The sequence below is a fragment of the Poecilia mexicana genome, unplaced genomic scaffold, assembly GCF_051168715.1.
Source record: "Poecilia mexicana isolate PSO_F unplaced genomic scaffold, ASM5116871v1 scaffold_23, whole genome shotgun sequence".
NCBI classification, from domain to species: Eukaryota; Metazoa; Chordata; class Actinopteri; order Cyprinodontiformes; family Poeciliidae; genus Poecilia; species Poecilia mexicana.
In genome coordinates, this window is record NW_028263392.1 from 15,750,026 (window position 1) to 15,774,202 (window position 24,177).

At 41.5% G+C, this 24,177-nt stretch overlaps 2 protein-coding genes and 1 long non-coding RNA gene across 3 annotated transcripts in view; 2 read left to right on the forward strand and 1 right to left on the reverse strand.

The window, feature by feature from the left end:
* The window catches only part of shank3b (SH3 and multiple ankyrin repeat domains 3b), a 35,524-nt gene extending 19,613 nt beyond the window's left edge, over positions 1-15,911 (forward strand). The window contains exons 18-25 of the mRNA XM_014986160.2: positions 1-133; positions 1,634-1,714; positions 3,430-3,560; positions 4,289-4,382; positions 5,087-5,647; positions 6,467-6,757; positions 8,439-9,726; positions 10,683-15,911. Coding sequence (XP_014841646.2) covers positions 1-133; positions 1,634-1,714; positions 3,430-3,560; positions 4,289-4,382; positions 5,087-5,647; positions 6,467-6,757; positions 8,439-9,726; positions 10,683-11,277 — 3,174 coding nt within the window. The 3' untranslated portion in view covers positions 11,278-15,911. The remainder of the gene's footprint in view (positions 134-1,633; positions 1,715-3,429; positions 3,561-4,288; positions 4,383-5,086; positions 5,648-6,466; positions 6,758-8,438; positions 9,727-10,682) is intronic.
* The window catches only part of LOC106917312 (uncharacterized), a 25,672-nt gene continuing 1,522 nt past the window's right edge, over positions 28-24,177 (reverse strand). Inside the window, exons 2-3 of the long non-coding RNA XR_015762068.1 lie at positions 1,627-1,701; positions 28-117 (exon numbers count right to left, since the gene is read on the reverse strand). This is a non-coding gene — a long non-coding RNA (uncharacterized LOC106917312). The remainder of the gene's footprint in view (positions 118-1,626; positions 1,702-24,177) is intronic.
* Positions 19,677-24,177, forward strand: part of tymp (thymidine phosphorylase) — a 10,244-nt gene continuing 5,743 nt past the window's right edge. The window contains exons 1-6 of the mRNA XM_088002939.1: positions 19,677-20,911; positions 22,034-22,157; positions 22,225-22,427; positions 23,492-23,590; positions 23,667-23,796; positions 23,870-23,988. Of these exons, the coding sequence (XP_087859065.1) occupies positions 22,040-22,157; positions 22,225-22,427; positions 23,492-23,590; positions 23,667-23,796; positions 23,870-23,988 (669 nt within the window). The 5' untranslated portion in view covers positions 19,677-20,911; positions 22,034-22,039. The remainder of the gene's footprint in view (positions 20,912-22,033; positions 22,158-22,224; positions 22,428-23,491; positions 23,591-23,666; positions 23,797-23,869; positions 23,989-24,177) is intronic.

Consider the following 24,177-nt stretch of genomic DNA (forward strand, 5'->3'; position numbering starts at 1 on the left):
GTGAACGGCAGCGACGTGGTGAAGGTGGGTCACCGCCAGGTGGTCTCTCTGATCCGACAGGGAGGAAGTCGCCTGCTGATGAAGGTCGTCTCGGTTTCCAGGAAGTCAGAAACCAACCTGATCAGGAAGAAAGGTGCAGCTGATGATGCGTCGCTTTTCACCAACATTCATTTGTTCTGTAAAATGTTTGTAAATTCAGGTGGTTTTATGATGCAGAAACAGATTAAAGCTGTAAATCCTGAAGTTAAGCTCAGAGTTTTGCATTTATAACCTCCTGCAGTAAATTGATCTGACTGAATTTGACATCAGTCTTAAAGGTACAGTTCAGATTTTAAAGATGAAGCCAACATGATTTATCCAACAATTAAACTTTTCACTTTTCCACGACTTCATTTGTTGCTGCTTTCTGAACCAACAATAAATATCTGTGTGTATTTTTAAATCTCTCACAACCAGCAAATCAGAATAATTGGTAACACTTTATTTGAAGGGGGTTGAATAAGACTGTCATGACACAACACCTGTCATGAACATGAATAAGCCTTCATGAATATTTATGACTGTTGTCATAAAGCGTCATTCGGTAAATTATGACACTTTTAATACAAAGCTGACATTAACCAAGAAATCATTACCGTTTAAATTTGTTATAAAAGTATTACTGATTGCACTTTAAAAATTAGGTATCTTTATGTTACTAAAGGTAAAATCCTGGTTAATGTCAAGTTGTCATAACAGACATTTTGAATAATGTCACCTTTGTATTAAAAGTGTCATAATTTACCGAATGACACTTTATGACAACAGTCATAAATATTCATGGAGGCTTATTAATGTTCATGACAGGTGTTATGTCATGTTTATGACATAACATGACAGTGTTATTCACCCCCCTTCAAATAAAGTGTTACCATATAATTAACAGAAACTACAAAATAAAACAGATTTAAGAAAACTGCTTCAGTTCAGCAGCCTGGGATATTTCAGAGTTTTAATGTAGAAAATGCAAATGAAAGGAATACTCTGATTGGCTGGTGGTGTGGTTCGTTTGCAAGCGCACTGCAAAAACTCAAAATCTTACCAAGTTTTTTTTTTTTTTTTTGTCTAGCCCTTAATAAAAGTAAGAAGTAACTTTTCTGCCAAACATGAGAGTTTTTAAGTGAATAATTGAATATTGATAAAAAGTTCCAGTTCCACTGGCAACATTTTTTATACTAAATTTGCAAGTGGAATTAGTATACTTGGTATGTTTTCATGTTTTTGCAGTGCACATCAATAAAAAAACACACAAAAGAAGGTAACAAAGCCAAGCACACAATAATGAATTAAAAACACTGTAAAGCAACAGTTTCACAGTTAAAATAAAAAAAAAAGGGGTTGAAAGCCAATTAATGAAAAATTAGTTTTATACGGATTTTAAAAGGCATCAGAAAAAACCGACTCATAGACCAGAGAATACGGTAATTCAATCTCTGGTTGGTTCTCCATCTTAAAATAAAACTAAATAAAATGTCTAACATGATGTTTAACAGTAACTCCTGTCAGGACATAAAACCCATTTGGACTTGACTGACAGCTAAAGTCCGGCTCTGTTGAACCAATTCATGGTAACTTCCTGTTTCCTACCTCTTAGCTCCGCCCCCTCCGAAGCGAGCCCCTAGCACGTCGCTGACGCTGCGGTCCAAGTCCATGACGGCCGACCTGGAGGAGATCGGTAAGAAACTCAGTTAAAAACAAACAGAGTTCATTTAAACCAGAGTTTAAAAACCAACTCGGAGTTAAAACACACTGATCATTTTGATTGCTGATGTTTGCTCTGTCTGCAGCCAGGAGGCGCCGTTACGGTGAGTCACTTGGACCTCAGTGTGGTTCTGGTCAGGTTCTGTGTCGTAATGTTCGGACGCACAGCGTTCTCCTCCTCTCAGCCAATCAGAGCCTGAGATTTAAACACCTGGAGGCGGAGCTACGCTGTGCGTCTCTGATTGGTGTTTGTGACGTTTCAGAGCCGCAGCTTAACACTTCTGAGGAACCAAAACATTCTGAACCGAGCCGACGGTTCTGACACATTTACTGAGAACTGCAGGGTTTTTTTTAGCTGTTCAGCAATAAACATTCATTATTTTAATAAAACATGCCGTTTCCTAATTTTTTGTCTTTATTTTAGTAAATACTCCTAGATGTTTGTGAGCCCACTTTCTATTAGCACCAAATAAAAGCAAAATAAGGAAAATAAATACTTGGATATCTTAAAATGTCAGTAAATCTGTTTTATTCTTTTAGATGTTTAACCTCAGGCAGAACAACTATTTATCAGTAATAAAAGTTGATTAAAAATCCAAACTTCACCTGTTCTGACTTTGTTTCAGTGAAATAAAAATCAAAATCTTCATCTTCAAACATAAAGATAGAAAAGTTAAAAACTTTCACCCAAAAGAGAACGAATAAATTTTCCTCTGTGGACAGCCGGTTTACAAACTAAGTGCAAAAGAAATAAATCTAAAAGAATATTACTGGGAATTCAGAGCAATTATACCATTGAAAAATAGAGGCTTCTTCAAATTCGCTGCAATACTGACTGCTACAGGAGATCCTTCCTGCCCACAGCCATCAACATCTACAGCAACTCTAATTAAAAAAGTTACAACAATATTTAATTTCCCCTTAGGATCAATGATGCATTTGTCATAATATTTAAAAAAAAAAAAAAAAACAAGCAGTTCTGCTCAAGTTCATAAATTCTACAGCAAACTGCAGAATTTAAATCCAGTATTTTCCATCCAACCTTCCTGTTATCTACTGAATGTGTTGCTCTCTCTCACTCTAGTAGAAAGTAAATTCATTTTAAGCACAGCTGACATCTGTGTGCTTCATCAGATCTCAAATGCAGCACTGAAACTGAGAATTAAGATTTTAAAAATGCATCTGAATCCCTAAAATTTGACTGTTAAAACATTTCCACAGAACCAACACCAACCACGAGAGGGCAAAGGTCACACCAGCAGAACCACAACAGACCAGATGGTCCAACAATCCAGAAGTTTAGAATAATGCAAGTTTGATTTCTCAAAGACCACAAACTTTAAATTTCTAAAGAAAACGTAAGACTGGATAGTAAATAAAATCAAAGCACCACAACTAAAACCATAAATAAAATGGTTTATGAAATTTCTCTACACAAAATTGCCCTTCAAAAAACAATCAGAATGGAAAGTAATTTATCATGATTCATTGTGACAGCTCTAATTGTGTCAGAACTGATCTTCAAACAGATTTTCGTTTCAGAAAATCACGTCACAGTTTAACAGAGAAGTCGCCGTCGGCCATGTTTGTTTCTGCGGCCCTGATGAGTCGCTCTGTGGTGGCGTCTCTGTTGCATTTGTCGTGTTTTCTGTGTTTGTCCTCCAATTTGTTGATGTTTTTCTCCTGCAGAGAAACTGGACGAGATGCTGGCCGGCAGTCAACAGGAAGTGGTTCTGAGGGCCCGCCCCTCCGACGACTTCAGGGCGGCGACGGTCAAGCAGCGGCCGACGAGCCGACGCATCACGCAAGCGGAGATCAACGTAAGACGAGTGGAAAACGATTAGCGACTCTACGGATTGATGAACGATTCTAACAGCAAAACAAACAAACAACTATCTAACCTCCCATGATTGATGTGAAACAAACTACACAGAAATAAAAATTATTTTCAGTTTTTATTTTTAACAAAAACCGAATAACCTTGGTTCAGGGATTCCCTCAGTGTTTTATCAGCCTGGCGGGCCACCAGGCTGTACTTTCATCCTGCCAGGCTAAACTTTGTTATTAAAGATTTTATCATTCACTGAAACAAATCACTTCCTGTCTTTACTGATCTACATGCTAACGTCAGCGAATAAAGTGACGAATCATGGATAAAGGATAAAAAATTGGACTTTTTATTTCTTTTCATGTTTGCGTTTTTTTTTTTTTTCTTTTTTTAAAGATTTTATGGTTAGGGTTTTCTTCCAATAACACATACTTACGTATTTTAAAATTTCCTGTCAACATTTTTGAACTCAAAAGCGCAGTAGGGTGCTGGAGGACTGCCCTCTACCACCGGGCATTTCTAGGTGATATCTTGTTGGTTATTAGCTACAGTGGCTAATCGGCGCTGTCCAACTCAGTAATATATATCAATTTAAAAAACATGCAAAAAAAACAATCCGATTTCAGCAAAATATGTGACTAAGCATCAAGACATGCTGTGTGACTGCAGCAGTTCCAGTTTTCTCCAGTGGGGGAGCTAAAGAGCATGTTGTGTTTGCAGTCTCTGTTTGAGCGCCAGGGTCTGGTCCCGCCCTCCGCCCCGGAGAAGAGCACCATGCCGCTGCCCAGAGGGATGTCCAGAACCAAGAGCTTCGGTGAGACCCGTCAACTCTCCGCCGCCTGAGTGACGTTTCTCCCCCGCCTTCTCCAAAAATGGTGTCAAACATTTGAGCCGCGCAAATTTAAATTTGTGCTGCCATTACTTCAAAAGATAATAAAAATGTTTCCAAAGGTCAGAGGTCAACCACCATCCCTATTTCCCCACCTATACTTTACAAAATCAGAAATATTTGACATCAATCAACTCATCTACGTTTGAGCAGCATTAAATTTCAATTGTGCTGCTTTTATTTTGAAGATATTGATGACCTGTAATGACCTCTGGAAACATCTCTATCAGTATCTTTAAAATGGCAGCAGAAGAACAAACAAAACATTCTGACACCAATTTTGTATTTGGTGAAATATGGGTGGGGCAAATTGACCTTTTGACCTTTAAACTTTCACTATTTCTTCAAAGCAAAAGCAGCAAAAACAAAACATTTGCTGCACAAACGTTGCTGCGTTGATTGACGCCACTTTTGCCTGATTTGAAGGTTTGCCCCGGGCTGGTTGACCTTTCATGACCTCTGGAAACATTTTCATAAATATCTCTGACATTAAAGAAGCACAAATTTTTTTTATTTATTTTTTTTCTGCATAAACTTTTGATCCAATTTTTGTTAGATTTGGAGGGGTGAGATCTACTCTTAACGTTTCTCAGCTGTTTATGCTCCCGTTTCCATGGTTACCTCGACAGGCACGCCGGACGACGACAGAATCTCAGCTCTGATCCACGAGAGCCGTTTCCCTCGCAGCTCGTCTCTGACGGACGGCTCCATCCCGCCGCCCCCTCAGACGGCGCCGCCCCCGCCGCCGTCCCCCTCTGCGCTGTACCTCTTCGACTCCGGCCCGCCACCGTCCTTCCTACCGCCGCCGCCGCCGGCCCGAGGCGAGGGCCTGACTCGCTCCAGCTTCAAGCCAGGGGCGGAGCCGCGGCTGCAGGAGCTGTCGGACGCCAGGAGCCACGCCCACGCCGAGCGCCAGCGCAAAGCGCGGTCCATGATCATCCTGCAGGACACGCCGCCGCCACCGCCGCAGCCCGACGGACACGCCGCCGGCGCCACGCTCCACACCGCCACGCAGACCTCCACACTGTCCCTCCACAGCACCAGCCCCGCCCTCGGACACTCGCCGCTGTCCCGTCGCCGGGGACGACCGATAGAAAACCCGTATGCCAACGTGGGACATCAAGCCGCGCCCAACAAGCCCCAGAGGAGGAAGTCTCCTCTGTTGAAACAACTTCCTGTTGAGGAGCAGGGTTAGCATCGCCCGTCATCGTCTGTCTGACTTCACTGTGTTGTTCGTCATCCAGAGTAGAACGCGCGACCTTCACAGAGGTCAAAGCGCCTGGCTAAAGTATTCACACCAAGAGATAAACCAACAGGAAGAAACAATGATTTGCATTTAACCACTTAAAGCTTTTTATATATTAAATATACATTAAAAGATGAGAAAATATGCAACTTAATTCCTTTTTTAAGTAAGAACATAAACATTTTATTGCCTGAAGTGCACTAACAGCATTCCTTTAGCGAACGCATCATTTGTAGCAAACGAATCACCAGCAGCTAAAAAATACTTTTAGCATCTAAAAAGTGAAAGGCTGATCTGTTTATTTGGATCAATCGATTATTAATGGGAAACACGGTGGCGCTCTAGCGCCCCCTAGCAGCAGCAACAGGTTTTCTGAAGGAATCCCTGGAAATAATGCATATTTTTTCTTTATGGTTAGAAATTGTTGCATAAATTCGGTAAAGTTTACGGCTGCAATGCGATAAAATGAGAGAGTACTTTAGCGAGGCGTTCTAACAGAAAATGCAGCGTGAGCCACTATGCTAACATGTTTTAAATAGGCCGTTTTCTAATCTGGCTTAAATGTATCCTGCTAATACTTTGTTGCTCTGTGGTCATTAAATTGTTCAAACTGTGAACGTTTGGTGATTCTGTCCTTCATCATCACTTTAAACATCTTCATCTCTGAATCCTGAGGTCGCCTGGAGGTCAAACCTCCCAGCAGGAACCTGAAATGTTTGCGGCGCCTCTCTGTTCAGAATCAGTCCAGTTTCTTTCCTTTCAGGTATTGGGATCAAAGACGATCCGTCCAAACCCGACGGCAGCGGACTGATGAGCCCGAGCCGAGCCGAGCTGTACCAGCAGCAGGTTCTGTCTGAGCGCGCCCGAGTTCAGGGTCGCCGCTCCTCTCTCTTCCTGTCTGTGGAGGGCGCGGGGTCGGACAGCCAGGCTCCGCCCCTCCTTACCCAGAGCCACTCCATGGACGACCTGGGCGAGCTGCCGCCTCCGGCGCCGGTCCTGTCGCCGTCACCGACGCCGCACACCTTCCTCCACCCGCTGACGGGGAAACCTCTAGGTCAAACGCATTTTCATTTTGGGTCACATCAAGGTCATGAATGTTCTTAAAGGGCCGGCAGTGTAGAATGTTATTAATAGATGTCTCTGCATTCGATCAGTAAATTAAATAATACTGAACATCTCTTCACATTGACCACTTCCTCCAGGGTTTCATTGTTTTTGTCATTTTTGACATTAGTTTTGTGTAGTAGAAATATTAGTGATATTTCCGCTAATCGATCACAGTCTATAACTTGACATCAATTAAGACAAGTCAGCAGCAACGTTAAAGTAAGAAATACCACCACCTGCAGGTGGGAGTTTGCATCACTCAAACCAAATGGTTTTTACCAATTTTTGTGGAAAATTTGCAATAAACTCAACACAATTATCCATTAATACAAAAACAAAAACCCCTGCAATGATCTGTTGATTTTGCAGAAAAACTGGAGGAACTTAAATTTGGCAGCAGATAAAAACAGCTTTGATTTATTTGACTGATATAATTTTAAGGGTTCTACTTATGAGTCTAGAGGGCCACAAAAGACGCTGTGGCGGACCAGATTTGGCCCCCGGGCCCTGAGTTTGACACCTGCTCTAGTTGTTTCAGACAACAGTTCCAATATTTGACTGCATGGTTTTAGTGTGAGGCATTTGAGGAAAACATATATATATATATATATATATATATATATATATATATATATATATATATAAAATATTTAAAATAAAAATTCACCTTAAAGTTTAATGCTGAGCAACGTTAGACTCTGTTCACATGGGAGCGTTTCCAGAAATGTTTTCATCCCCACAGAAACAGAAAACAACATAAAATACTTGTTTTTCTCCACACACCTGTAGGTGGTGCTAATCATGGAGTACAGGCCATATAACTTCCTCAAACGGTTAGCGGTAAACACAAGAACGGAGAACAACAAAGTGTAATCGCAGAGAGGATTTCATGAACTTGAAATGAGCGGAAACAAAACAATTATCTGCCATTAGTGTTATTTATGAGGCATTTTCGATTTTTGTTGTGTAACTCGATTAAAAAAATTAAAAAAATTATTTATGGTTCCCTAAAACTGTGTTTCTGTGGAGACGGTGCCTAAATGTAGCTTTCAAATACTGCACTGTAAAAACGCAAAATCTCTCCAAGCATCGTCGGTTGTTTAGTTTAGTTTGTACATTTGAAATAAGCCCAAACTAAGATATTTGAGTTAGAAACTAAATCAAAAGCACTTTGTAAGATCTTGTGTTCTTAAAATATTGTAAACTGGGTTTGGAAAAATGTTTTCTATTGCTGAAGAAACAGCAAAACTCCTTTAAAACAGCGCCTCCTACAGGAAAACATACATCTGTACTCAATTTGCAAAGGCAAAAATCCTTAAGGACCCATAGAAAAGTTGCTACTTAGGTTTTGTCATTTTAACTTATATTAGTTAATATAGTAAATCTTGTCAAGTTCTTGAACACATGGAGTTGTTGCCATCGATTCATAGAAGACCTTCAAATTAAAAACAACAAAAACCAGAGTGGGACCGAGGATACGGCCTTGATGCACTCCATAAATATAACGGCTAAATGAAACAGATTACAGACTAAATGGAGCTCAGAAAACTGTACATGTTGCTTTTTCACCAACATGTGATATTCAAACCCAGTCATGATTAAACGTTTCCCCGTTTTTGTTTCCTCAGATCCATCGTCTCCACTCGCCTTGGCTCTCGCCGCAAGAGAGCGAGCGCTCACCGCCCGAACGCCGAGTCCCGAGCCTCGAATCAAACACTCCTCTGCCTCCACCACGCCCGTTCCCACCCCGGCTGCCAGTCCAGAGACCAGACACAAACGCACCCCGTTCACCACCCCACAGGGCAGCCCCGAGCCTCGATCCAAGCGCACCTCTCCTCAGACGAGTCCAGAGCAGCGGACCAAACACTCGACGCCTCAGACCAGCCCCGAGCTGAGGCACAAGCGAATCACGCCGCCGCTGTTCCCCGACGGACAGGTGGAGCGACCCGAGACCGAGGGGGGGGTGACGTCTCCCGCCGCCCCCTCCCTCGAACGATGGAGACCCTCCCCTCTGCCAGCGCTGGCCAATGAGAGCCACTCGGCGCTGGTCGACCGGCGGCGAAGCCTCACGGTTGGCAGCTCAGAGGAGGAGGGCGGGGCTTACACCGTGACGCTCCCGCCTGCCCTGCTGTCGTCCAGCGACGAGGAAACCAGGGAGGAGCTGCGCAGGATCGGCCTGGTGACTCCGCCCCCCGCCTTCGCCAGCCCCCCTGCCCCTCCTCCCCCCTCCTCCCTGTCCCTGTTGCCACGGCGAGGAGGAGAGGGGGGAGGGGAGAGCGGCCCGGAGTCCCTGGGGAAGCGAGGAGACGAGGAGGAAGGAGGCGACGAGCGTCTCCATGACAGCTCCTTGTCCCCCAGTTCACTCCCTCCGTCCATCACGCTGGCGTCCCCCCCCGCCCCGACCTCCCCCTCCTCCCCTCCTGCTGCTCACCCTGCCCCCTCCCCCTCCGCTACCTCCCCGTCGGCTCTGAAGCCCCGCCTGCGGTCGCCGATCGGCCGCGGCCGCTCCGCGCTGCGCGACCCGCTGCTAAAGCAGTCGTCCGACAGCGAGCTCCTCCCCTCCGCCGCCTCCTCCTCCCCCTCCTCCCCCCTCTGCTCCTCCCCCACCAGCGGCGGCAGCCGGCAGCCTCGCTACCTGTTCCAGAGGCGGTCCAAGCTGTGGGGGGGCGGGGACGACGAGCGGCGCGGGTTCAGCCCTGATGAAGGCGGCCGACCGGCGGCGCTGGGAGGACAGAGCTCCGGGTCGGCGGTGGACCTGACGGCCCGCTCGGCATCCGCCCTGGAGCTGAGCGGCCGGGCCGGGTCGGGACTGGACCTGGCCAATCGGCTACAGCTGCTCAACAAAGACAGCCACTCTCTGGGGGAAGAACCGAGTCCACTGGACCCGGGCCGCAGGTCTCCTGTAGGGGGCGCCAGGTACATTTAAGTTTAAAAGCTTGAGTAAAAATAATCACACCAATTGGGATCCTTCTTGGACATCAGTAGGCCATTAAGGACACCGATGGTCCAATAAGGACAACGATGGTCCAATAAGGACTCCGATGGTCCACTACGGTCACCGATGGTCCAATAAGGTTACCGATGGTCCAATAAGGACACCGATGGTCCAATAAGGTCACCGATGGTCTAATAAGGTCACCGATGGTCCAATAAGGTCACCGATGGTCCACTAAGGTCACCGATGGTCCACTAAGGACACCGATGGTCCAATAAGGACAACGATGGTCCAATAAGGACTCCGATGGTCCACTACGGTCACCGATGGTCCAATAAGGTTACCGATGGTCCAATAAGGTCACCGATGGTCCACTAAGGTCACCGATGGTCCAATAAGGACACCGATGGTCCAATAAGGACACCAATGGTCCACTAAGGACAACGATGGTCCAATAAGGACACCAATGGTCCACTAAGGACAACGATGGTCCAATAAGGACACCGATAGTCCACTAAGGACACTGATAGTCCAATAAGGACACTGATAGTCCACTAAGGACACTGATAGTCCACTAAGGACACTGATAGTCCACTAAGGACACTGATGGTCCAATAAGGACACCGATAGTCCACTAAGGACACTGATAGTCCAATAAGGACACCGATAGTCCACTAAGGACACCGATAGTCCAATAAGGACACCGATAGTCCACTAAGGACACTGATAGTCCAATAAGGACACTGATAGTCCACTAAGGACACTGATAGTCCACTAAGGACACTGATAGTCCACTAAGGACACTGATAGTCCACTAAGGACACTGATAGTCCACTAAGGACACTGATAGTCCACTAAGGACACTGTGGGTCCTATAAGGTCACCGATGGTCCAGTAAGGAAACTGTTTGAGTGACTTCCTGTTTGATGTCCTGCAGGTTGTTCTCCAGCCTCGGTGAACTTCACACCATCTCCCAGCGAGGATACGGCGCCAGCTACACGGTCCGCCCAGGAAGCCGTTACCCCGTCACCCGCCGCAGCCCGTCCCCGTCTCCCTCCCCTTCAGACCGGTCCATGGGCCTGGGCTCCTCGCCGGCCCCTTGCTCCGAGCGGCCCGACCTGAGCTCGGGTCGAGGCCTGACCATCCTCAAGTCTTCAAGTCTCAGCCTGCCGTCGGAACCAAAGGAGGTCCGTTTCGTCATGAGGAGCGCCAGCGCTCGAACCAGATCCCGCTCGCCTTCGCCCTCGCCTCACGCCTCGCCCTGCCCCTCCCCGGTCCTCAGCGGGCCCCTGCTGGCCCTGCGGCCCTGGAGGCAGCGGCCCCTCAACCTGTGGAATAAGTACGACGTGGGCGACTGGCTGGAGAGCATGGGCCTGGCCGAACACCGCCAGCGCTTCCAGGAGCACGAGATCGAAGGCTCCCACCTGCCGGCGCTCACCAAGGAGGACTACGTGGAGCTGGGCGTCACCAGACTGGGCCACCGCATCAACATTGAGAGGGCCCTCAGACAGTTACTGGACAGCTCCACTTGACCCATCGCCTCCGACCAGTCACCTCTAGGCGTCCAGAACTCTGACCTCACGACCCCTGACCTCAAGTCAGATCCAGGCCCATCTCTTTAATCCACTTTCAGTCATTACAGAACTGCCCCGCTTTCGTTGATGCCGGATCGCTGAAACGTTTCGGCTCATCAGCTCTTTAATCAGCAGCTCTGACCTTTGACCTTCAACTCACATCGCAAACAACTCACGTCCACACTGCGACCCAAATTCAGGGTTTCTGTCTTAATGCGACCCTGCAGCCAATCTTTTCATGAAGTCCGATCAACACAGATCCGACCCAGACGATAAATTGTCCCAGACGTTATTGCCATAATCAATAATCAGTTTTTACTAATATGACGGTAATAGCATAAAAATGCAAGAACAACTTTAAATTCTAATGAACATTTAACACTGGAAGACATTTTAAATATCCAAAATAAATATACAACAGAAACAACAAATATAGACATGATAATATTTCAGAGGAAAAACATCCTGAATTTAGTTGGTTAAAATACAGATTTGTCCAGTTTGTGGTTCTTTAATTCAAACATTGGCAACTTTCCACATTTTCCCACTAAAACTAAAATATTTGGGCTGAAACGATTAATTGGATTAATTCATTATTGAAATAATTAGCAACTAATTTAGTATCTGATTAACTGGAGAATATAAACTCCAAGTGAAAATCCATGTTCGTAGCAGTAATTAAGCTAAAACTGCACAAAAATATAAATTAAACTGAAACTCATCAGTGGAAGTTTGGTTCAAATTCACTACAGTAATGATAAGTTACTGGATTTTAGGCAATAAAATCTTTATTTTCTTATTTAAAAAAAATTAATAATTTATTCTATTATATAAAAAGGTTTTCGTGGTTAAACGGACAATCTGAAGGATGTGTAATTTTTTTCCAGATTAATCGCTTATTTTGATGATTAATCAGTAAACACCAATGATATCAATTATTCTGGCAAACTAATAACCGATTAATCGTCAGAATATTGATTAATTGTCAGAATAATTGATTATTCTGATGATTAATTGATTGTCAGAATAATCAACTAGGAAAATAATTTAGTTGCTGCCTTAAAAAATAAAATACATTTTGAAACTTAAATTTGAGGGAATTTCAGGCTTACAAACTCATTTTTATGGAAACTTTAAACCAAAACCAAAAAATATCAAAACATTTTGTTGCTGAATAACAGAAAATAATCAAAAGAGGCAAATAAAGATTAAATTTTGGCTGTTAGTTTAATCACAATAAATATGTTTTTTTTTCTTATGATTTTAGTAAAAGTCGCAGTTGGACTCAGAGTTCTGATCAATGAGCCAATCAGTGAGCCGATCAATGAGCCAATCAGTGAGCCGATCAGTGAGCCAATCAATGAGCCGATCCATGCCGGTTTATCCAAATGATCCGGAACCTTCTGGGACTTTTTTTTTTTTGCTGTTGTGAATTTCCCCCCTCAAATATCACTCATAAAGCTTTTGTGTTACTTCAAACATGAATTCATATGTTAATGGATCATTTAGAATTAATCAATAAGTAATAATAATGATAATAATAACAGTAGTGGTGGTGATGCCGTGCAGAGCTTTTAGTCGTCTGGAAACAGATGTGTAGTTATGATTTGACAATGAGTTGAATTCCCGGCGGAGGCCCTGGAGTTCATGATGATTTGTCGATGACGTCGTGGCGTTGGTGTGTTTCAGGGTTTTACCTGCTTTCTGAGGGCTTACTGTACACGGTGCTATCTGCTCAAAGCCATCTGTACAGACTCTACCTTCCTCCTCCTCATGCATCTTCCCACCAAGCAGCCAGGAACTAAACGATCACAACGCCCTCAACAAGGTCGCACAGGAACAGGCCATAAAAGGAGTTTCCTCCCCTGCCATATACGGGATGCTTTCCCTGCCATAAGTGGAGTTGAATCCAAACATGAAAACAGGCAAACTGGAACACCGTCACATCCAGATGTTTGTACGTTTTTATAAACCGGAACAGAGTCGATTTTTGTGCCAATAAAGCGGAAAATTTAACTAGAACTTAGCTAAAAAAACAGCTACGTGTTTACAGCAGTTAGATTTATATGTTATTATGGGATTTTGATGAACCACACTGAAAACGTTCCAATACACTCAACTTCCAAAGGAATATTTAATAGTTCAGAGCTATAGCTAAATAAATTATATTGTGTATATAAAACATATATAAGTATGAATATATAGTGTCTTATTCCAGCACAAAGCTGCAGTGAAATGTTAAATTACTGGTTTTAAAAGTTCTGATCCAGTTCAGATTGAAACATCTCAGCTGCTGTAATAAAGCTAATAAATGAATTAGTTTCACATGTCGTTCAGTTCCTGATGTTTAGCTAATTAATGCTTGCTGCACTTTATGGCCCATCCTGATTAACAGAAGCTCTTAAAGAAACAGTACGTATTTCTAAAAACACCAAACTGGTCCCAGTGGTGGTTCCTTTAAGCTCATCTTCTGATACATGTCATCCACACATCCGTTCAAGCAACCGTTAAATATGTTTTATTTACTGAAATCCCATATTTGTACAAAACTAGCAAAGTATTTTGATTTTGATATAGTAAAAATCCTAAACTAAGCCAGTAAAATGGCTTCATGTCAAAATTTCCTCACACAAATCATTAATCCCTTTTATTATGAGGTTTGCAGTGTAATTACAGAAGTAAAAATCAACAATAGATGCACGAATAATGATGAGCTGTCGGTTGTTATCTTCCATAAAATACAGGGTATCAGCTGGTGTCAGAAAATCAAATTTAAGACTTTAAGACAGAAAAAACTACAAATGTAGGGAATAAATATATAATGCTTAAAAGTGAGCCAGTGGCAAAAACAAACATCCAGCCAACAACTAATGATGAATCCAAAAAAATGCTAGCTAGCTTGCTAGCAAGGGCATCTTAGCTAAACCGCTGAAGATCTTTGCGCGCAACTCAGACTTTTGCTAGATAGAGAAGTCCATCAAGAACAAAAAATTAAAACAAAACTACATACAAAATTAAATAGTTAAGACAATAAAATATAATATCAAATTTCTTTAGTCTAAATTAATTTAAGACTTTTTAAGGATGCGTGGAATTACAAGTATTTTAAAAAATCTTTTTCCAAACAGGCGAAAGCTTGTAAATCCAGTGAAAACAGACGATAATTGTGAACGCAGCTCTATGTTGAAAATCTTTCAGTGAGCGTCTCAGATTTGACACATCAGGAAGTCCAGGAACATCCTGCAGAGTTTGGTCTTTGAATCTGAACTGGAACCAGTTTGGTGGGATCCGAGGCCCCAGTTAAAACTTCCTCCCCTCCCCCCGAAGCACAATCAACGCTCAGTGCCTGTTACCATGACAACACGTCTCTGTCCTTCTGCCGAGCTGTAATCATGATCCCAAAGTTGTACAAAGCGAATATTTTATAGAAACCCCTGAAATGCAGAATGTACAGTCTATGAGCAAAACATTATATTAGAATAAAGCCTTTATAATATCTGTTAGAGCAGCTGTTGGTGGAAAAAACACTGGACAGGTCAGAGGTCAAGTTCTGGTCCAGCAGGTAAAAATTAGAAAGCTAGAAAAGACCAATAAAGATTGAATTTAAATTGTTTTTAAGCCTCGCTGTGATTCAGAAACATGACAGGACAGTTTTATAAAATTTAAATCCAAAACTAAAACAGGAAACCGATAAGCGCTAAAAATTGTTTTCAAATCGTTTTTACAACTTTCAGCCACCAGAGGACGCTGACAAATTCATTTCCAGCTAATAATTAAGGCAAGGAAATGTATATACATTTTTTGTTTGTGGAAAGATACTATAGGTCATTATTTAATATTTCTGTCGCAGAATAAGGTGGCAAATACTTTTAATTTTGCTTTTACCAAATAAAATAGAAAAATGGCGAATTAATTACTGATCCAGTTATAGATAATCAACTAAAAAATTATATTACATAAAAAGTGACTTTAGGATGTGCAAGAATATCAACAATATTCCCAATGTGAGACGTTAAGCTGAAAACCTTCATAAATCTGAAGGAGACAAAAATCTCTTAAAACATTTAAATAAACTGAAACTACTTCAGTTTATTTTTATTATCCACCATGTTAATCCGTTTTAATTCATGAATTATAAAATTTCCTGGTTTCCGCTCATCTATACTACAGTAAATGTGCTTTTATAAGTTGTTTATAACTGGTTACTTTGGAGATTTTCACAGCAGGGGGCGCTGCAGAGTGAGGTCAAACTAAAACAGGGATCGCTAACAGATCAGCAGCTAGTTATGAAAACCAGGACGAATCTGAAAAAAGACGGAATAACGATCAGGAAAACCCCGCAGCCTCTTCTGCTTCCTGCTGACCGGCTGAGATCCCGACTCTCTGAACCTGCGTGTAAATCCTTCCTTCTCCTCCTCTTCCTCACTAGCTTCCTCTTTTTACAGTATGTCTGTGGTTTCTTCTGGAGTGAGTGGCGTGCGTGTACGTGCAGTTTTTCTCTTTTCTAAGCTCCGGAGAGCACACGATGACAGCTGATGAGCTCTTTGACAGATTGTAATCTTTATAATAAACCGTCATTTATTACAAACTGAGCACTGGCTTCCTGTCTGATTCTTTCAAAATAAGACCCAATAAATGTGAATTCTGGTGACAACGGGTAATGTTTTACCTGTGCTAATGCTAATGCTAACAGGTTATCCAGTGGTTAGTGACTCAAACATTTTTCATCCATTTATATACTTTATTTAACCTTTAGTTACTAGCAATAATTTAATGCAAACTGAGACCTTTTTTTGTATTTTCTTGCATTATTGCAATAAAATAAAATCTATATAATTTATATTTTTCTGATAAAATATGAGGTGAAATACAAAAATGTCCTACAAATGTTGAAACTATAAAATGAAGTAAAAGTTTTTTTCTATTCATTTGATGCAAACCCCTAAAAACAATGAAAAGGTCTGACTTTACAGAGGAAACTGACCCAAATGATAAAGTTTCTTTTCTTTAGGAAGGTTATTATAGGCTTATTAAAGCCAGCACAACTTCTCTACATTAAATTAAATAATTACTTTAGACTAACTCTGCTGGTCAAGGTAAATAATTTCTGAAGCAGGACAATTTTTTCATTAATTTACTGCTTTTTTATTGATTGCTTTTTCATTTTTATTTGTTGAAGCAGTTCAGTGTTGCTTCAGTTGTGAATAACTGCATGTAAAATGATGCTTTGCCACGTTTTGTTTGTCTACAACAGTGAAATAAGGGCTGGACAATCAATCTATAACAATGTGCAATGCGACAGACACGTGATCAATATCAACAGATAACACGTCTGATAGAATATCCAGTGGTTTCACTGAACTGCAAAGCATTCTGGGGGATGTCAGCAGAGGAAAAGCTTTAGCCAGCTAAGCTAAGTTGGTGGAATCAACTGACTCACTCACTCTTTGGTTGCCTAGCAACAACCTGCTGGGAAATGAGCAGTTTAAAGTCCCGCCTCCCAACTTTGGTTGCCTAGCAACGACCTGCTGAGTAACTGGCGCAGCAGCAGTTTAAAGTTTTGCCTCATAACTGCGTAAAAATAAAGAACGGTGTGGAATGAAAACTGTGGACAAAACAGTAAGTATTTCAGGAATTTAAAACAAAAAAACTATTCAATAATTATTGATACTGACTGATATGAAACATTTATATTGCGATAGATCTTTCAGCTACTCTCAGAGTTAAAACAACGTCCATTAGTTGGAGTGAGAACGGAAACGACTTTTTTAGGAATCAGGCGAGACGGGAGAAACGGAGAGTGAAATAACGTTCACACTACATCGCAGACGAGGTTCACAACGTACAGAAGCCTGGGAATTAATCGCAAGTTAAAAACATTAACGACGTTAAAGACATTTCCATTAACGCACAGTTAACTCTGATTTCAAGCGTTGAGCATATTTTATTATGCATATTTATTTTCCTCTTGCTCTCGGTGGAGGCGGGCGGTTTTTTTCCTCTGCTCCCTTCCTGCCCTCGCCTCTCCTGCTTGCTCTATTTTTGTCCAAATCTGCAAATTATGGATCTGGTCAACCGATCTCTCAATGCAATTGATCCATTTTTCTCGACGAGAAGTCTGGGCACAGGAGAGCCTCTTGTCCTGCGGGGACACACAGCAGGATTCACCCTGGATTTATTCATGATAACAGGATTTCTGCTGTTTGGAGCTTGTGGATTCCTGGATTATCGACAAATTTGTGACGGACTTAGTCGAACTAGTGAACACTCAGACTGTTGGTGTGGACAGAGAGAAGGACTCAAACTCACTAATGGGATGGAATCGATCTTGGAGAAGTTGCTAGTTTCAGTTCAGTGGAACGACCTAACTAATTTAGATGACTGGGAACTGAGATGTAGCGGAGAGGCTTTAGGGAAGATTGAAATTCATAATCTACCCGACCTAAAACATTCTGTATCTGAATTGGCTTTCCCCGTGTGGCCTTGGAAGGAGATGTCTTCAATCTCCTTGAAAATGTGTAAACACAATGCTCCTTCCCACCTCACCCCTCCTGTTATCCATGCAGCTGTGGAGCCGAGCGCTCCTCAGGACATCATTCCTCAATAACAACATCTTTATCGGACTTCTGCCGGGAGGCTGAGCAACGTGGTTTCATGTCCCTGTGACGTCACCGCCTTCACTCAAGTCTTTGTTTTGCCCTTTGTTTTGTCTGAATGTTGCCATTTGCCCTAATGTATCCTTTCCTCTGTTTTGTTTTATTTTGTTAGAAACTGTGGAGTACTCCCTATTTAGCCCATAAAGGGAATTGGACAAACTTGGATTTCCAGAGACTCCAGTTTAGTCACTCTTTAGCTTATTTTTTAGAAACTGTATTCACTATTAGATCAATATTATACTAATTAGTTACATTTTTAGATTATTATGCAGAGAGACTCTTATTATTGCAACCGAGAAAAGGAATCAGACCAGAGGATACTTATCTACCAACCCTGAACAGGAGTATCTAGTTTAGATCAAGATTAGATTATTTTTCTTTCCTTTGGTTTATTTTGTTTGCATTTTCTTTTAATTCCTGTAAAGCACTTTGAGTTGCCTTGTTGAATAAACCAAAACCAGAAACTCCTGGTGGCATTAATGATTAGAGTTTCAGTAAAATATCTTTAATATTCTGGTCAGATTAATGAAGTTTTCTGTAAAATCTTAAATATTCTTATCAGATTAATTAAGTTTTCTGTAAAATCTTAAATATTCTGGTCCGATTAATGAAGTTTTCTGTAAAATCTTAAATATTCTTATCAGATTAATGAAGTTTTCTGTAAAATCTTAAATATTCTGGTCCGATTAATGAAGTTTTCTGTAAAATCTTAAATATTCTTATCAGATTAATTAAGTTTTCTGTAAAATTTTAAATATTCTGGTCAGATTAATGAAGTTTTCTATAAAATCTTAAATATTCTGGTCAGATTAATGAAGTTTTCTGTAAAATCTTACATATTCTGGTCAGATTAATGAAGTTTCCTGTAAAATCTTACATATTCTGGTCCGATTAATGAAGTTTTCTGTAAAATCTTAAATATTCTGGTCCGATTAATGAAGTTTTCTGTAAAATCTTACATATTCTGGTCAGATTAATGAAGTTTCCTGTAAAATCTTACATATTCTGGTCAGATTAATGAAGTTTTCTATAAAATCTTAAATATTCTGGTCAGATTAATGAAGTTTTCTGTAAAATCTTACATATTCTGGTCAGATTAATGAAGTTTCCTGTAAAATCTTACATATTCTGGTCCGATTAATGAAGTTTTCTGTAAAATCTTAAATATTCTGGTCCGATTAATGAAGTTTTCTGTAAAATCTTACATATTCTGGTCAGATTAATGAAGTTTCCTGTAAAATCTTAAATATTCTGGTCAGATTAATGAAGTTTCCTGTAAAATCTTACATATTCTGGTCAGATTAATGAAGTTTTCTGTAAAATCTTAAATATTCTGGTCCGATTAATGAAGTTTTCTGTAAAATCTTAAATATTCTGGTCCGATTAATTAAGTTTTCTGAATGAACTGCAGATTAAAGGGATAAAACGTCTTAAGCAACTTAAAATGTCACACCTGTTTTTAAAGCGAGTTAGTTTGGTTTTTATCCAAACTGCAGATCCTGACATGAAGGTACAGGACAGTCTGCAAACAAAACCGAGATAACCACAACATGAACGTCAACGTGACCCAGGAGTTTCCTGTAAACCAACTGGCTCCTCCCCCTGCTCTCTGATTGGCTGACGGCGCCGACCTGCAGGTGGGTCGTTCTGCCAACAGGTCAACGCCACTTCGACTGCCGAACAGGTAGGATCGATCTGCTGCGCGATGCCTCACTCACTTTGACTTTTATGACCAGCTAAACGCTACATTTAAATCAGATTTTTCTCTATTTAAAGCAGATTTTATTGGTTGGTTAATGACGCTGAAGATTAGTCGCAAAATAAAAAGTTGTTACTGCTGAGGAGACAAACTGGCAGAAAATCTGCTGAATTGTAGCAGATTTTCAGTTAAATGATTTACCGTCTGTGTGACTTTAATAAGCGCTTAAATGAGGAAGTTTATTCATTTTTGAATTAAAGAGCCTCGAACTGGACAAATCTGCATTTTAAACACAAAAACTCTGATGTTTTTATGTAGCAGTACCAACTAAATTCAAGTATTTTTTTCTAATCAATTTAGTTAAATTATTTATTTAATCACCAAAAAATATTAAATAAATTACTAAAAATGGAGAATCAGCTTTCAGTTTTGTTATGAAAAGTCGAGCTCAGCCCACTTCCCCATTCTGGAGATTTTAGTTTAATAATAATAAATAAAGTTATCTTTAATACTGATTACACTGGTGACATCAAGACCCAACAGTAGAGTCAGACGGTGATAAAATTAATCTGGTTGTGTGTGTTGTTATAGTGTCCTGCAAACTTTGCTTTAATTCTACTTTTTTTCTATTTAATCATAAAAAATCATAATCAGACAGAAAGAGTGTCATGGAACAGGAAGAGCAGGTTTCCTGAAGAAAGGGGAAGTTTCCAGCCTGCAGTGATTAAAAATAGGCGTCAACCCTCAGCCTGAGGGTTGAGGCCAACCAAGACGCAGCTGTGTGGGCTGCTGACCTGTACACGACCAAAAAAGAGGAATTGAAAGAGTTGGGCGGCTGCTGATAAGAATAAAAAGACACCAGAAAGGAGGATCGGGGTTCTTTGTTCCGCAACGTTCTAGTCGAGCACAAATGGAGATGCAGAATCAACGGAGGGCTGCGTGATGATACCCCGGGACGATGAGTGCTCGCTGCACAAGAAAGGAACAAGATCCGGTTACCCACAACCCGGGATTCTGATTCGACTGCAGCCCCACACTCAACCCAAAGGATTCCAACGATGCTGCAGTGGACATGGGGAATAGACAAAGATCGTATTTGGATTAAGAACTGAGTTTGTTGAGGATTCTCATCAGTTCAACTTTGGATCTATTCTAAAAGGATTCTACCAAGACAAAGACAGGACTCCATCCATGGACGTTAAAGTTCTCTGCTGCCAAAGATCGTCTCTCCATCTGGGTATTGAGTAATACTGCCTCCCCCAAAGCCTCTGTTTAGAGTAAGACACAGTGTAGGGTTTAGAATTAGGTGAAATGTCTAAATTTTCTTAAATCTATTGATTATGTAATCCTTTGTTAATTGCTGTATGTCTTTTCTCCCCTGCTAAAGCTTGCTAATAAAATACTAAAGTCTAATTTGTTGTTGTGGACAGCTAAATTAATTGAGTCAACTAGATTTAATTCTTCTGGTTATTGTAAAACCAGTGTTTGTGGTCCTAGTAAATCAGGGTGGCTTCGTACGTTCTTTAGTTCAGATAAATAATGACCCTGGGACTTATTCCTAGTCGCTAAAATTATCTAAGCTGGTAACAAGTGCACGTTAATAAATAGAGAAAGAGCTACCATGAGCAGACGTGTTTTATGAGCTTGGACACCGGCGGGGCTACTCCGATGTCTGAATCATGGACTGAAGCAGGTCATAACGTCTGGATGAAAATTTAGAGCTTAGACGAATCTTTCTCGCCCCCAGCTTAAACAAAAGTTCTCTACATTCTTATTTGCGGTAATACCCAGAAATTAGAGGCTTTTCGGACCCGTGAGATGGAGAGCTTGTCAGTAGTCAGTCCGCTGGAGGTTAGGAGGAGTTAGGGGCGTGGCTGATTACTGTGAATTAACAGTTTTTATGCTCCTCTAATTTGAAACAAACTTCCAGAAAACTGCAGAACAACCGAAACACTGAGTTCCTTTAAATCAGGGCTAAAAAGAAAATGTATTTAGAGCTGAATTTGAGCAAATATAACTAGAAAATATATTAATTTTGGTCTGGATTATAACTTTTATAACTTCTCTTTATTTAAAGATCTATGTTTTCATCATGTAAAACAATTTAAATTGTCATTTTGCTGAAATATGCTATACTAACAAACTTCACTTCAAAGAAATACTAAAATCTGACAAATGGAAAACATTATTTTAGCTAATCTGGAATATTAGGGAATAGGTTTTATTATGTTATGTCATCAGAAACTCACAGAGTTGATTTGATTCAATCAGCCCCAATTAAAACCCAATAAAAAGTTGATGTTTGGCTCAGTAAACATCCAAACGTAAATATTGGAACTGAAGATTCGTGTTTCTCCAGGCCGCCATGCTGTCCATCGTAGATCTGATCAGGAAGAAGAGGGACGGAGGTCAGCTGACTGATGAGGAGATCAAGTTCTTCATCGAGTCTGTAACAACCAAACGGATGCAGGACTGCCAGATCGGTGAGAACGACTCGATTCAGAGCCAAACCGAAGCCGAGCGGCTGTTATTTCTGCCTCTGCGTTCTAGGGGCCATGCTGATGGCGATCTGGCAGCGAGGGATGGAGGCCGCGGAGATTCGCACGCTGACCCGGGGGATGATGGTGTCCGGGGAGGTGATGAAGTGGCCGGACAGCTGGAAGAGGCTGATGGTGGACAAACACTCGACGGGAGGGGTGGGGGACAAAGTGAGCCTGGTGCTGGCGCCGGCACTGGCGGCTTGTGGCTGTAAGGTAACACCTGGACCCGGTCAGCGTTTCTACTGGAAAACCTTGAATAGTTACTCATGTGGATCCAATAAGGAGTTCTTCCCTTTTATTCTCCTCTTATGACACTTTATATTTAGGGCAGGCAACAGGTGGGGGAGGGGCAGCACTGATGAGTGAACTCTGGTCGCTCTGGCGTTTCATGTGGTAGACTTTGAACTAGGGCTGAAACGATTAATCGGATTAATTGTGATTAATCAATTATTGAAATAACAAATTTCGTAATCGATTAATCGTTAACTGGAGACTCAAAAAAAGGTCATAAAGAACAACAGGCTCAGAGCTGTAATTAAGCCAAAACTTTACAAAACAAGATGGGAAAAAACCTTCGGAAATACGTCTGAACCAAAACTACAAGAGCAGCAGTTTTAACTTACAAAACAAAATTACCTATTAAGCTCCTTTTGATATCCAATTATTCATGTGTTGATCCAAAAAACCAATAAATCACCAGATCAGCTCAACGCAGAGCTGATAATCTGAGCAGAAATGGTTGAGCTTTAAGCTGCAGATGAATCCTTTGCTACAAATAATCAAGCGTTCATTAAAGGAATGCTGTTATTGCATTTCAGGCAGTAAAATGTTGATTTTCTTATTTTAAAAATAAATTTAATCATTTGTTTATTTGCATCTTTTAATTTTGGTATTTTACAAATAAAAAGAAGTCTTAAGTGGCTAAAATGAAAAATCTGCAGAATATTTTATGCGATTGTCAGGTAAACATGATGCTAATGCTAATGTTAGCATCCACATTTCTAAGAATATTCCATGAATGATAGAGTTCCTCAAATCTCAAATCTGAAGACTGCATCACCAAAACAACAGATTATAAATAATAAATATTTATTTTGTTTGTCTATTTATTCAATAATTTAGAAGGAAAAAAGGTTTTCTGAATTGAAAATGTTGCTTATTTAGTTGATATAGTCAGCTAGCCGTGACACTAGGAAGCAGAAGATGCTCAGGGAACCCTGACCTTTACCCTGACCTTTACCCTGCAGTAAACTCGGCGCTCGTTTCGTCTTCACCAGGTGCCGATGATCAGTGGGCGGGGCTTGGCTCATACAGGAGGAACTCTGGATAAACTGGAATCCATTCCAGGATTCAACGTCCAGCAATCAGCCGACCAGGTGAGGAGAGCCAGATTATTCCTCCAGATGTGAAACACTGACAGGAAGTGACCAACCAGGCGTTTCCTGTCTGCAGATCCGGACCATCCTGGCCTCCGTGGGCTGCTGCATCGTGGGTCAGACGGAGATGCTGGTTCCGGCTGATCGGGTACTGTACGCTCTGAGGGACGCCACCAGCACCGTGGACAGCCTCCCACTCATTACTGGTACTGAACTGGGATCAGTGGGACGGCTGGGATCGGGGCGTACATGTGAACGAGCCGCTGTTGGGTTTTTCAGGTTCCATCATCTCAAAGAAAGGAGCCGAGTCTCTGTCCGCTCTGGTGCTGGACGTGAAGTTCGGAGGCGCGGCGCTGTACAAAGACCTGCAGAGCGCCAAGCAGCTCGCTCAGCTCTTAGTGAGTCCAGTTCCAAAATGGCCGCCTAGCAGTTCAGGTTTAATAAACAGCTAAATTACAGCGTTGGAAAATCCAATCGAATTTTTGGTTTTGAAGATTTAATTTTTGGAAGAATCTGAAATGTTTCCATAGTTCAGAGTGATGTCAGCGCGCCAAAGGCGGCCATCTTGTTTTACAGCTTCTGTTTAT